At 39.9% G+C, this 12877-nt stretch overlaps 1 protein-coding gene across 2 annotated transcripts in view; it reads left to right on the top strand.

Annotated features, from left to right (window-relative positions):
- htr4 (5-hydroxytryptamine receptor 4) overlaps positions 1-12877 on the top strand; it is a 185890-nt gene that overhangs the window by 89565 nt on the left and 83448 nt on the right. For both annotated transcript variants that reach the window (XM_074674560.1, XM_074674561.1), the window contains one exon: positions 7359-7559. In XM_074674560.1, coding sequence (XP_074530661.1) covers positions 7359-7559 — 201 coding nt within the window. The remainder of the gene's footprint in view (positions 1-7358; positions 7560-12877) is intronic.

Raw genomic sequence — 12877 nt, forward strand, 5'->3', positions numbered from 1 at the left:
CAAATTGCTGAGACACTGCCAGAACACTTTGGAAAGGAGCCAGTGTAATTTTAAACACTGACTTACATTGAAACCCATGAGATCAGCAACAGATCTTTTCTTCAAGTCATGAAAGTGCACGCAGGAACTCCACTCCGTTATTGCACTTGATCTATCATGAATGTCTCCTGTATGCACAATGCAATTTTTCAACCAGCATTTGAGCTGTGATAATCAATGGATCATAACTGCATAACTTACCCATTAACAAGGGTATAGCTACTTGAAAAAAAAAACTCACCTCCCTATAAAAAAAGTGAGTAAGTAGTGATAAAGTGAGTGAGTGACAGAAAAGAGGAAGCATTTAAGAATTTGTGTTAGATGTCTGGGAAAGCTGGACCCACCAACACAACTAACACACTGTTACTTCAGCAATAGGAGGTTTTACAGCTCCTTTTCCCATTAGCATTTATTTGCGCACCGTTTCCAATGAGTCCGAACCAATAACTAACATTTACAGTGGAGTAGTTCCAGTGCAGACTGCTGCAGAGAGGAAGGCTGGGAAAGAGTGAAACTCCTCATCAATAACTACCACACACAAACACAAGCACTGCTACCAATCACCTCTTGTTTCTCTAAGTGTGTCATGTTTTGAGTGTGTGTGAGCTGGAATCCTCCCCCCTGTTCCACACACAATTCACACACACTGGCACAACTCACACTGCGCACACAGACACAAGCTGCCACAAAGTGTGCACACTGTTTATGCCGGACTCTGGCAGATCTGTATGCAGTCGTGGTGATAAATATCTGGTAATGCCGGCTTTTGCTAAGTCATTGTTAGAATGCAGAAGAGCTGGCTCTGGAAGAATGAAGGACGCTTCATATTAGCATTTCTGTTCTCATAAATGTTGTTATAATCTAGGATTAAAGAGTCGCTGCAGAGCTTTTTACTGCCTTTGGAAATATTCAACAAACAATGTGATATTTTAATGGATTTATTAGAAGTGGAGTCGTTCTGTTGTAACTCTTCAGGTCATTTAATTTACATATTTTTCAACTTTGAAACTTAACACACTGAGGAACACTAGACAAGCTAAACAGACCATGAAATATGGAAGCACTTTGATTGAACATGACTGTGACTGTAAGCAAACTCTCAGCATCCCCATCGTCTGCCTTTTGTTTTGTTGAACACTAATTTGTAGTGGAAGACATTTTAATTAACATCCTCGTTTTAGGTCCTCTTATCTCCTCAATGCTTCCCATGTCACAGAAATGATAGCGTGTGACTGTAATTTACACCAACCTCTCTGTAACACAACTCCTTTAATAAAGTTTATTTTTTCTTTGCACTCAAAGCCAAACACGAAATGTCATAACTAAACATGAAGTCATCGTCTCAGGCACTTTAGTGGCTCCTAAACTGTTGTGACTTATAGGTAACTGTGCTGTCTATGTGTGTGGGTGTCTATGGGTACTTGTACTTGTTTATATGCTACATCTATTCATGGTGCTTGTGTGTCATGTGGACATGTGTGTGCTACAGTCTGACATGAGTTAGGGTCGCCCCTCGTGCAGCAGGGCATGCAGACAGCTGGTTGATTCCAGCACTAACAGCCTGTTTGGGTTTCTGACAGGCTGATGGAAAACCCTCACAGCCATCCACTCTTCCTGCAGATATTTATAGACCACAGACCACAGTGAGCATGCCATCAGACTGCTCTCCCTCACTGTCTGATTAGCCGGCCAATGTTTTGGTTCATCTTTGAATGCAAAGGATTTCCAAAAACAGAAAGGAGAATTTCCATCATCTCAAATCTTTGATAAAGCCCATTAGGCAAGATTTATTTTGCATTTCACAGCTTAAATCACTGATGAGTTTATTTCTGCTGTTAGAACTTGAGGTCATGCTTTCAGGCATCATATGACATATCGTATTAGGCTGTTGGTCACACATCGATTGCACTTGGATGGGTTGTTAGTCAAGATGTACATTAATAACTGGGACTCATTTGTCTGTCATATTGTATTAGTGTGCATGCAAGCAGCCTGTTACTGTTGCTCTTGTTTGTTTTCTCTTTGACCAAACCAATGGAGATTCCTGCAGAACAGACAATATTTAAGATGCACTACGGATGCAGAGGAAGCAAAAACTAAGAGGGAAGAGCTCTAATGAAACACGACAGAGGCTTTTGGAGACAACATATAACCTTTTTGTTCTCTGTCGTTATGAACATCGTAAAATCTCTTGTAAATAGGATGGATGAGCTCACAGGAAAGAGGAGTCAGACAGAGTTTGGAGAATACAGCATGGTCTAAATCAAGGGTCTCGAACCTACGGCTCTGGATCCTCATGCAGCTCTTTGACTCCTTTGCAGTGGCTCCCTGTAGCTTCAAAAAATGTTAAAATAAAGAATTTGTGTTTTCTTACAAAGGGTATTGATGCTTAAAGACATTGGCTAAATTAAGTTCTGATTTAACATTTTGTTGGACTAAATGTGAATCACATCTTGCATTAAAGCCTGCCACCGCTCTACTTCACCTCGTACAACATCAACAGCCCACCAACTTTCCATGCACCTGTGGCTAAACTCAAGTTTTACAGCCCTGGTAAAATAACTAAATCTACAAAAAGACAAATCTTGAAGAAAAGGCAGATTTTAATTCTGTGTGGATGGATTCATTTAACTGCTAATGTGGCAGCTTAAAGTTGACAAGACAAAAAACAGATTTTTTTTGTTTGTTTATTTGTTTGTTTTTGTTTGCAAAGCTTTGACAAATCAAAATTATTTCAAAGTTTTGTGTATTTGTGAAATTTCTTGAAACTTTTTGAAATTTCAATTAAAAAAAAATCCTTTTTTTTTTTTTTTTTTTTTCAATTTGCAAATTTATTAAAAACAAAAAAACTTAGATATCACATGTTTTCCAAATAAAGAAAAAAAAACTAAACTTGTTTAGATAATTACTAGATTTTAACTATGTATAGAATTTCATACACTTTATTGTCTTTATTGCAAAGATAAAGAAGTTTTTTTGGCTCCATGATGACTTTAATTCTAGTCAGCTTTGGTAAAATGGCTAATTTGAAGACCCCTGGTCTAAATAGAGAAAGGACCGCAGTAAGATATTACCAACCATACTGTCACTACTGACAGCCTCTTGAACATCTGGGCTGAGATTGTTTTACAATCTAATGTACTATCTGTTGATATTCATACTTAACTGTGTTTGAGGGAGCTATACCTAAATTCTCCACGAGAATAGATAAAGTATTTCTGATTATATTTACTTCCTTGTTGTCCTTGTGCAGACTTGTTGTCAGAAGCAAGGGGGTTTATATCTTTAACCTCTTAGCCAGAGCCTGCAGATTCTGAGGAGGTGTTGTGGCTGAGTAGTGTTGGCAATGGCAGTGCAGGGGAAATGACCAGAAACCTTGCAGCTTAAATTGACAGCTGAGCTTGAAGTGATTGTGAGAATGACTTCAGATAAGTGTGAACTCAGTGTAGTTAGAGTTGCTTTCTTGAACTAGCTCACAGGCTTTTGCTTGTTTAGTGGTGATATGATGATATGACGCTGGAGCTACGAAGAGGATGCACGCACATCCAAGTCTCACTCTGACATCTGCTCACCAGAAGCTGCTTGGATGTGAATTTGTTGAAAAATAGTGCCACAAGTCATGTTTCAGACTGTCATCAGACTTGATTTAATGTGGCGGCCTGAAAACTAAAATATATTTATTCTCACGGTATGGAAATATTCACATTTAACCTCCACTGTGGTCAATATGTGATGGTAAGCATCTGGTGTGCACAGCAGTTACAACAATAATGGCCAACTTTCTCTAATTTGGTGATTTACCCTTAATTAAGATTAGTATGGGCGTCCAACTGTTTTCTAAGAGTAGAATTTGTAACACAGTACATTTTATGTGTCTACGCATTATGAAATATATTCTTGTTATTCTTGGTTTGATGTTCTCTGTGTGAAATACAAATATGCCCAGGTCAGGACATGCAGCTAACATCCAAAATGAGTTGCCTAACAGTATTTCACTGATGAAATTTTAATATTGTTCATAAATCAGAATAAATGATTGAATGGAAACTTAAGAAACACATCACCCCGGAAAGCTTCTGACTCAACAACCAGCGAGCAGAGATACGCTATCTTCTCACTTCTGGTCTTTGTCAAGCAAAAAGCTGCACAGGAAGAATCCGGCTGTATGTGTCTGTGTGAGAGACAGGAGTGCGTGTGTGTGTGTGTGTGTGTGTGCGTGTGTGTGTGTGTGTGTGTGTGTGTGTGTGTGTGTGTGTGTGTGTGTGTGTGTGTGTGTGTGTGAGTGAGGTGTTTGGCTGTGCCTGGCAGACTCCTGATATGCTGTCAGGTTCATCACTGTTAACCTTGTTTTGAGATGTGGGAAACCTTAGCTCTGGAAGAACAACATGAGCTACAACTTCACACATCCCTTTATCTTTTTAAAAAAAAATATGTACTCCTTTTTAATTCAGTGTAATACAAAACATATGTAAATTAGCTTCATTTAGCTTCATTAAATGAAAGATGTGGGCAGACGCAAGTAGAGAAAACAAACACATTAAAGGGACAAATTAGTCATCATGATTATCTTTAATTTATGCTTCTATGATTATATTTCTCTACCTTTTAATGGAGAGAATTGTGTCCTGCAATCAGTTATCCTCTCAGTTTGAAGTCTTAATTAAATGACTTTTCACAGACATGGGTTGATTTCAGGTGTAACGGCTTAATTTTACGCAAAACATACATTTATCATTACTAACACTTGGTACCCTGATACACAACAATGGCTCAAAATGTAACAAAACCGTAAAATGTAAAAAAGTAATAACAATAAATGCTATAATGTAACAACTTGTTACATTGGTTGTATCAGGATATTTCTTGGTGGAGAGTGAGCATGGCTACATCAGCCAATGACAGTGCGCCCAGTGCGCATGTGACTTGGCATCATGATGGTCGTGAATGGAAGGAGCTGTCACAAGTGGCTACAGTAATGGATGTGGCATGAAGCAAGATTAAACAACCAAAAGGCCAAACAGATACAGCTTTTTAATAAACGAGGGTGAAGCTTAGCTCAACTGTCACTCAGGAAATTGGAGAGCATTTTGGGATGAAGGGTGGCGCGAGTTTGCTTTCTACTGAGCAGGTATGTGTCTAATACCTGTGGTTAGCTTGTGCTAACGTGCCAAGTCAGGCGCACAACTCTCAAGTCTCTCCCACGTAGAATCGCGATGCTGCAGGTATTTGCATAGCTAGCGAGTGTGTTCACATGTCACAGGTGGAGGCTGTGGGTGTGTGCTGCCGCTGGCACTGAGCCAAGAAGCGGGAGCCCGGTTTGAATTTGTGTTTACTGGTGCACGGCTCTCCAGTCTCTCCCACGTAGAAACTCGATGCTGCTGGTGGTTACTAGTCTAGTGAGAGTGTTTGCATAGTCACTGTTGGAGGCTGTGGGGGTGTGCTGCCACTGGCACTGAGCCAAGGAGGGGGAGCCCAGATCGAATTTTACTGCATACCCTACCTTTAATGTCAACAGCTCAAATTACCCACCACAGAAATATTCAAATAATTTTGGCCACAGCTCTGAGGGAACCACTCCACCTGACATTTGATTATATTTTGTCATAAACATCAAGTTTTTAATCACCACAACATCTTGTAATATTAGCATACAGTGTGTGTGCAAAATGTGCGTGTAGAGTTTGTTTAAAGAACTGCTGAGTGTACTGTGTCATTAAATGTTTGTGTGTGTGTCCTGAGGATGAGATTTCACAGCCTGACTCAGGTCTTGGTAGCCCACTGCTTTCTTTGCACTGATAAAGCCGAAGTCTCATTCTCACAGCAGATGGTGCTTTGTATTTCAGTTCATTCCCTCCAACACTCAACACTCTGCAGAATCTGCTCATGTAGGTGGAGCACAGATGACCTGTGTTAGCTGAAGCAAGCAGTTCAATTACACACAGAGTTCTTCCATACACCATAAAAAAAACTTTTGCATCACATCAGAGATATTGGAAGTAGGAGGATTGAGGCTGTGTGAATAAATAAACATATCAACATTCGAGAAAACCCAAGGTGACAGAGTGTCTTTAAACCCGTCAAAAATTTGTTAGAGCCATTAGACTTTGTCATCGTTGTCTTTTTTTATTCATGCATATCCCTAAAGAAAGCGCTCCACCCTCACCTGTCACACCTGCACCTGCTCGGGATGATAAATCTCCATCCACAGGGGAGGGATCAGGACTCTGCAGTCTGTTAGAGACAGCAATCACAGCAGACTGAAGAGGGAATCACCCTTAATCTCTCTCTGTCTCTCTGTGGGTTTTATCTCATTTCAAGTTAGTATGTGTGTTTGAGTCGGGTTGAGGACTCTTTTCTCATCTTTTCACACCTCACAATGCTCCGTCTCCTCTCCGCACACACCATTAAACTAGAAGATGGATGCTCCGACCTCTTTTCTGTGTTTTGTTTTTTGTTTGTGAATGTTTCCTCCCACCATTTTTCTCTGCTGTTATTTGGAGTCAGAGCATGGAAATGGATATATCTATACCAGCTTCTGTAAACCTTTAAAAACTGAGTCACACTTTTTCATTTTCAGCAGATTTCTGCCTCGGGTACAGCTTCTACATAATTTACTGAATCAAATGAGTTTCATTATAAATCACCGAAAACAACATATGATAAACAGAGTTTTGTTGTTAATCTAACACAATCAACATCTTTTTGTCCCTATTATTTCCTTTATTTCCTAATAACATACTTTTTGTTTGGGACTTTGACTTGTGTTGAAAAGTTATTGCCTGCTCATGCTGAAATCAGTTGCATTCATTAACGTTTTACAGAACAGAAGAAGTAAAACAATATTGGTGGTAAAATATTGGAAAAACTATCATTTTTCTGTCTTCCCAACTGAGAAAAACATTTTCTAAAAATCTACTTTTTGTGCTTAAAGTTGATTAAAACTGTCATTTGGCTTTTCTTTGAAATTACATCTAAATGCATTTGAACCCATTCAATGAAAACACTAAGAGCTTTAATAGTTTTGTTTTTATAATAACAAGGACATGTGCGAAGCTGTCTTGTTTTCTACGACCATGAATGGCTCTCTTAATCGACAAAAGAATAAACAAACACTTTTGTTTAAGCTAAAACATTCAGCTGTCGTCTCCGCGCCGCAGTATGATTAATTATTTTTCACAGAAATGTCAAAGTGATTTATTCCTCTGTGTTCAAGTTAAAAGAAAACCTTACAAACAAATACAGAAACTGCACTATGACTTCCTTTATGTCATTGTGTTCAAATGATGAAGTATTTCCCTCCTCGATCCTTTTTTCATCAGGAAAATCAAGACCAACTACTTCATCGTGTCTCTGGCGTTTGCCGACCTCCTGGTGTCAGTGCTGGTGATGCCGTTTGGTGCCATTGAGCTAGTCCACCAGCACTGGATCTATGGGGAGACCTTCTGCCTGGTCCGGACCTCGCTGGACGTCCTACTGACCACAGCCTCCATACTGCACCTGTGCTGCATCGCCCTGGACAGGTCAGACCTCCTTCCCTTGAATGTTTGAGTGCATGATCACCTTTCAGGGTTTGATTTGACATGAGATAACACTAAACCTGTTGAGGCTGTGATTGCATAATTTACTTTGTAAAAAAAGAGAAAGTCAGTGAAGGCATGTGAATTTCCAGGTGCAGAATTATTCTTCTGTGAATCTCTGATCACATTCAGCAGAATCCTGTACGATGCCCTCTTTTTAAGCACTGCCTTCATTTTGACAGCTCTGATATTAACTTAAGGGGGAGAGGGCTTCCACACTGATAGATCAGACTGTGAGAGAATGCAGACTGGATAAATTATCTTTATTTTCTCTGCAGCCAGTCTCATAGAATTCATTTCAAGACGGAGGAAAAAAGAAAGAGAAAAGGCTGCCTGGCATTTACAGCACCTGACAAAATTCAGCACAGCAGCAGACATAAACATAACAGATAATTCAACCTGCAAGGAAGCATAGAAAAATATGTCCTCCAGGCTCCCTAAAGTGCATGCACATGCTGTTTATATGTCAGAGTAAATCTTGCCTACTAAGTATTCTAGTTTATGATTGCTTCTTTTTTTTATGTTGTGCTGCTGTGCAGCATGGAATAACCCACCTGAAAAACGTCAAGATCTGCATTTTGTTCTGTGTATAGGAAGCAGATCCTGGTCACTGATCAAGTTTTATGACTCATTGCTGATCTGTTAGCCACTTTCAAAGGGCTACGGCTAAAAAACACCAGATGCATCTGAAGTGCTTCTCCGTTCCGTTAAGTGTGTCAGCTTATACAGGATCTGCTCTGTTGCAGTACATCTGCATGGCTGCTTCGTCTTGTTGCATGTAGTACACAGCCATCCTATTTTTGGAAGACGCAGAACGTAGTGATAGAGTTGAGCGATACTGGGAATTTTGGTATTGATCCAGTACCAAGTAAATACAGGGCCAGTATCGCTCATACCGATACTGATACTGATACTGATGCTTTTGAATATTTAAGGTTGATGTATCATCAAACTGCTGACCTTTTGGTGTTTTTGTGATTTTTTCTTTTGATTGATTTGATTGATGATTCTTAAAACCTAGGACAGAATTTGGGCAAAGTTTAAAGGTGACTATGGATTACTGATTACTTGAGTGTCATTCTGAACATTTACAGTTAAAAAAAAAAAAAGAATTTTCCCCAAAAAATGTTTGTATGGAATTCTTTTCTTAAGAAAATAAAATGCAAAAAATTATCACTTTAAGGTAAAATTAAAACTTTTTTTTTAGGTAGAGAGTTGAAGCCTACAAAACAAAAACAAAAAAAGTTACCCCATTATAGCACTCTCTTTTTAAAATACCAAAGTATAAAGAATTATCACTCCAAAACAAATGTTATAAGAAATTTTTAAAAAACGTCCTTTTTTTGGAGTCTGCTAGCATGTTTCCCCAGTGCCGCTGAGCCAAGTGACTGTGCACCATCAAAAATCAGGAGGAGGAGGAGCACTGTGACACAGCTGCAGTTACACAGACACAGTCAGTTCGCCACTTGTGTAAAGCCGCAGCAGTCAGTGCATGCAGGAGAAAAAATTAAACCTGTGTATCAATCTTTTTACACTGGTATCATTCAATATCAATACCAACGTTGGTATCAATACTATGGATATTTGGATTGACCCGCCCACCTCTACGATGGGAAGATTGAGCAGTACAGGAAGTTGTTACTGAAAACTACCTAAAAACACCCAGTGACTTTCAAAATAAAACAGACCATGTCAAAAACCAGATCATATTTAGCTTGACTATGACAACAAATGGACATAAAGAGTGGAGCCAGACCAGGAGTTAACAGGTTTGAGGTTTTACAGCCCAACATGAATAAAGAGAGACTTATCTGTGGGAACTTCTTGGTCTCGTGACTCCTGCTGTCTGTCAGTCATGCAGCTTGAGGGACTGAACAAGCAGCCGGTGTGACTTGACAAATCCAGTCAAGATGCAGCAAACAAATGTTCACTAGATAGACGCAGGTGACACAGACACATCTTATGAACAGTTTTCTTTTTAGGGCAATACCTGTTTGGGTTTTGTTGAAAGGATACTGGATTAGGAGCATTTCCCATATTTTAAAGTCCCTTTCTCCTGGTGACTTTTTTTTGGAAGTCTCATGGATTATTCCCACAGCTCACCTTATTCTGTTGGTATCTGCTGTGTGTTCAGGCTGTGTGAAGCAGCATGGATGCGAGGAAATCAGAGCAGACAGAGTAAAGCTTATCATACAGATGGCTGGATTAAACTCCACAATGCATCAGTCTGAATAAAGGTGTGAGCAACAGCCAGTCTTATCAGTGTTTTTACACCTCTAAAGCTGATTTATGGTCACTGACTTTTGTAGAAAATGCAGCACAAATGTTTTGTGTTGAAGTAAATGAAACGTGTTTCTACTATGGGATTCTGCACTGAATACAAGAGAGATAGAGATGCTGAGAGGGAGCTGTGCTACAATTTCATCCTCCTTCTTGCCTTAATGTTGTGTCTGCAAAAACACTCCTGGTAAAATCTTTAAGAAGGCAGACTTCACCTTGCTAACTTTTCACTGAAAATGCAATTTACTTTAAAATGCCTTATGATGATGATCATGAGCTTCATGTCACTTATCTGGATTTTTTTATGCGAGATCATTTTCCGAGTTAGACTGTGGAGCAAAGATTCAAAGCCCAGCAACAGAGAAAGAGGGAAAGGTTTCTTCATGCAGTTATCAGTGCAAAGGAGCTTTGATATATACAGCCCAAACAATTTCAGCATTTATTACCCAAAATACTACGTCCATAGAAAATAATATCACTTCTCCTCATTCTTTTCAACAGTGGCCCCTGCAGTTATTTTGTGTTCCCCTTCTCCTTTATGAGTTGGTATTTCTTACACTTTTGTCTCATAAATCTCCTGCACTGGAAGCCTGAACACGCTAGTCACTTTGATAAATTGCAGTGATCGCAGAGAGAATCTGAGATTCGTTCATCAGCAACTTATCACTCATCTGTTCAACTGCTTGTTAATACAAACATTTAATCAGCCAATCACATGGCAGCTTTAGAATGGAGAAGAAAGGTGATTTAAGTGAGTTCGAAAGCAGCATGGTTGTTGGCGCCAGATGGGCTGGTCTGAGTATTTCAGTAACTGCAGAAAAAGAAAAAGCTACAGTTCACACAGGCTCACCATAACTGAACAGAAAATTAAAGAACGTTGTCTAATCTGATGAACCTGGATTTCTGTTACCACAATCAGATGGTAGGCTCAGGATTTGGAGTAAACAACATGAAAGCATGGATCCATCCTGTCCTGTATCAACAAATCAGCCTGCTGCTGCTGGTGTAATGGCGTGGGGGATATTTTCTTGGCACACTTTGGGCTCCCTGGTACCTATCAAAGATGTTTTAAAGTCCACAGCCTACCTGAGTATTGTTGCTGACCATGTCCATCTCTTTATAAGCACAGTGTACCCCTCCTCTGATGGCTACTTACAGCAGAATAATGCGCCATGTTACAAAACTAAAATCCTCTCAAACTGGTTTCTTGAATGTGATGATGAGTTCCCTGTACTACAGTGGCCTCAACAGTCACCAAATCGTTGGGATGTGTTTTTTCAAGGAGAAACTCTCAGAGGATTATTCCAGAACCTTGTTGAATCTATCTTTGAATAAATCAAGTCAGTGTTGAAAGCAAAAGGGGGTCCAACCTGGTACCCATAAGGTGGATCAAAGAAGTGGCCAGGAAGTGTAAACGTGTAATATCAGAAGATCAAGTTGCAAAAGATCCACAAAAATCCTTTTGGGAAAGATTCCGATTTGGGGTTTTAATGTTTGTTTATGTACTTGTGGGATTTGAGTAAGTCACACACCTTATGTAACTCAAAGTCATGTTCTGAAGCGATGAGCCCTGACCCAGCTGCAGCACTGGATGATAAGAGAGCCAGAAAGAGTCGCTGTCATCATCTCGAGTAGCATCACTTAAGCGCTCCAAATAGCTTGTAAACTGTCAGACTGTAATGACAAGTTTTCAGACCACTGGAGATGAAGTTTGTGTTTAAATTAAAAGTACCACACAGAGTGACAGATAGGAAGACTCAAAGTGTGTCCTCATGGAAAACTGCAGGATGAGACCGAGAATTAATGAAACTGCCACTCAAGTCAGCTGCAGCAAAATGCAGCAGAGAGTCTGGAGTCCCCAGTGACTCAGAGCCCAGATTAATGCGCTCTGCAGGATATTTTTACGTTTCCAACAAACAGCTAAAACTCTCATTCTGCACAACAACATAAACAAAGGCACCAAAGATTAAAACAAACACTGACAGATTTTGTTCTGGATTTGCAGCTAATCCTTGTTCATTACCCAAACACAGAGCCAGAACTTTCTCTTTGTTCAGGAGTTCATCTGTCAGGATGAGATAAGTGGAATCACAGTGAGTCACAAACAGAAAAGCCCTTTGATTTGGAGCATAGAGAGAGAAAGGGCTTTTTCCCCCACACATAAATAAATTCCAGTGTCAAATAAATCCATGCTCAGATTTTTTTTTGAAACTTTTCCCTTTCATTCTGAGGTAGACTACCATCACACACATATCGGTCAATAAGTACAACAACCTGACAACTACAGATGACTCTTGAACAAGAGTGCAGTCTCCTTTTTTTGAGTCCAAACATCTTGTGGAGAGCAATCAAGGTTGTTTTACTTTTTCCACTCCTGAGCTGTTGCAGCACATCTGACCTTCAATCCCAAACAAGTTCCACTAACCCGAGGGGAAGGCCGACCTCAGAGTCACCTTAATGTTAAAACCAGGGTAGGAACAGCAGATAACCTCGGCTCCAGCTCAGTGTGCTGCTGCTATAAGCACATGGTAATGAAAAAAAAAGGGACCAGGAATGAGGATATCATCAGTCGTCTCAATTCAAAGCTTCTCTTTTTAACAAGACATGAAAACATGGTTACAGCACACTGGAGCATGACAGGGGCACTTCTTAACCAGCTGTAATGAATTCTCACTGCATGACTTTTGCAAACCAAGTAAATTCTGGAAGACAGGCGTGTGATTTTTATGAACCAAAGAAACTAATGAGAAGGAAATTACTCAGTAGGAAGTAAAAAGACACAAAGATTGCATGGATCTGACATAGCAAAGCTGTGAAGTGTGAACGATTAAAATTCAAACAGCTTTGACCCGATACTGAACCCAGCAGAGCAGAACCTCCCAGCCTGTCTGTGTTTAGACCTTATGGTTGATCATGGTGTTGGGTCTCTCCTCTGCCATTTACAGACAAAGCAACCTGTGCGGTAATTCTGCTCTGGAGAC

Source organism: Halichoeres trimaculatus, unplaced genomic scaffold, assembly GCF_033239565.1.
Source record: "Halichoeres trimaculatus isolate MK-OKI-2021-1 unplaced genomic scaffold, fHalTri1.1 fHalTri1_scaffold_7, whole genome shotgun sequence".
Taxonomy (NCBI): Eukaryota; Metazoa; Chordata; class Actinopteri; order Labriformes; family Labridae; genus Halichoeres; species Halichoeres trimaculatus.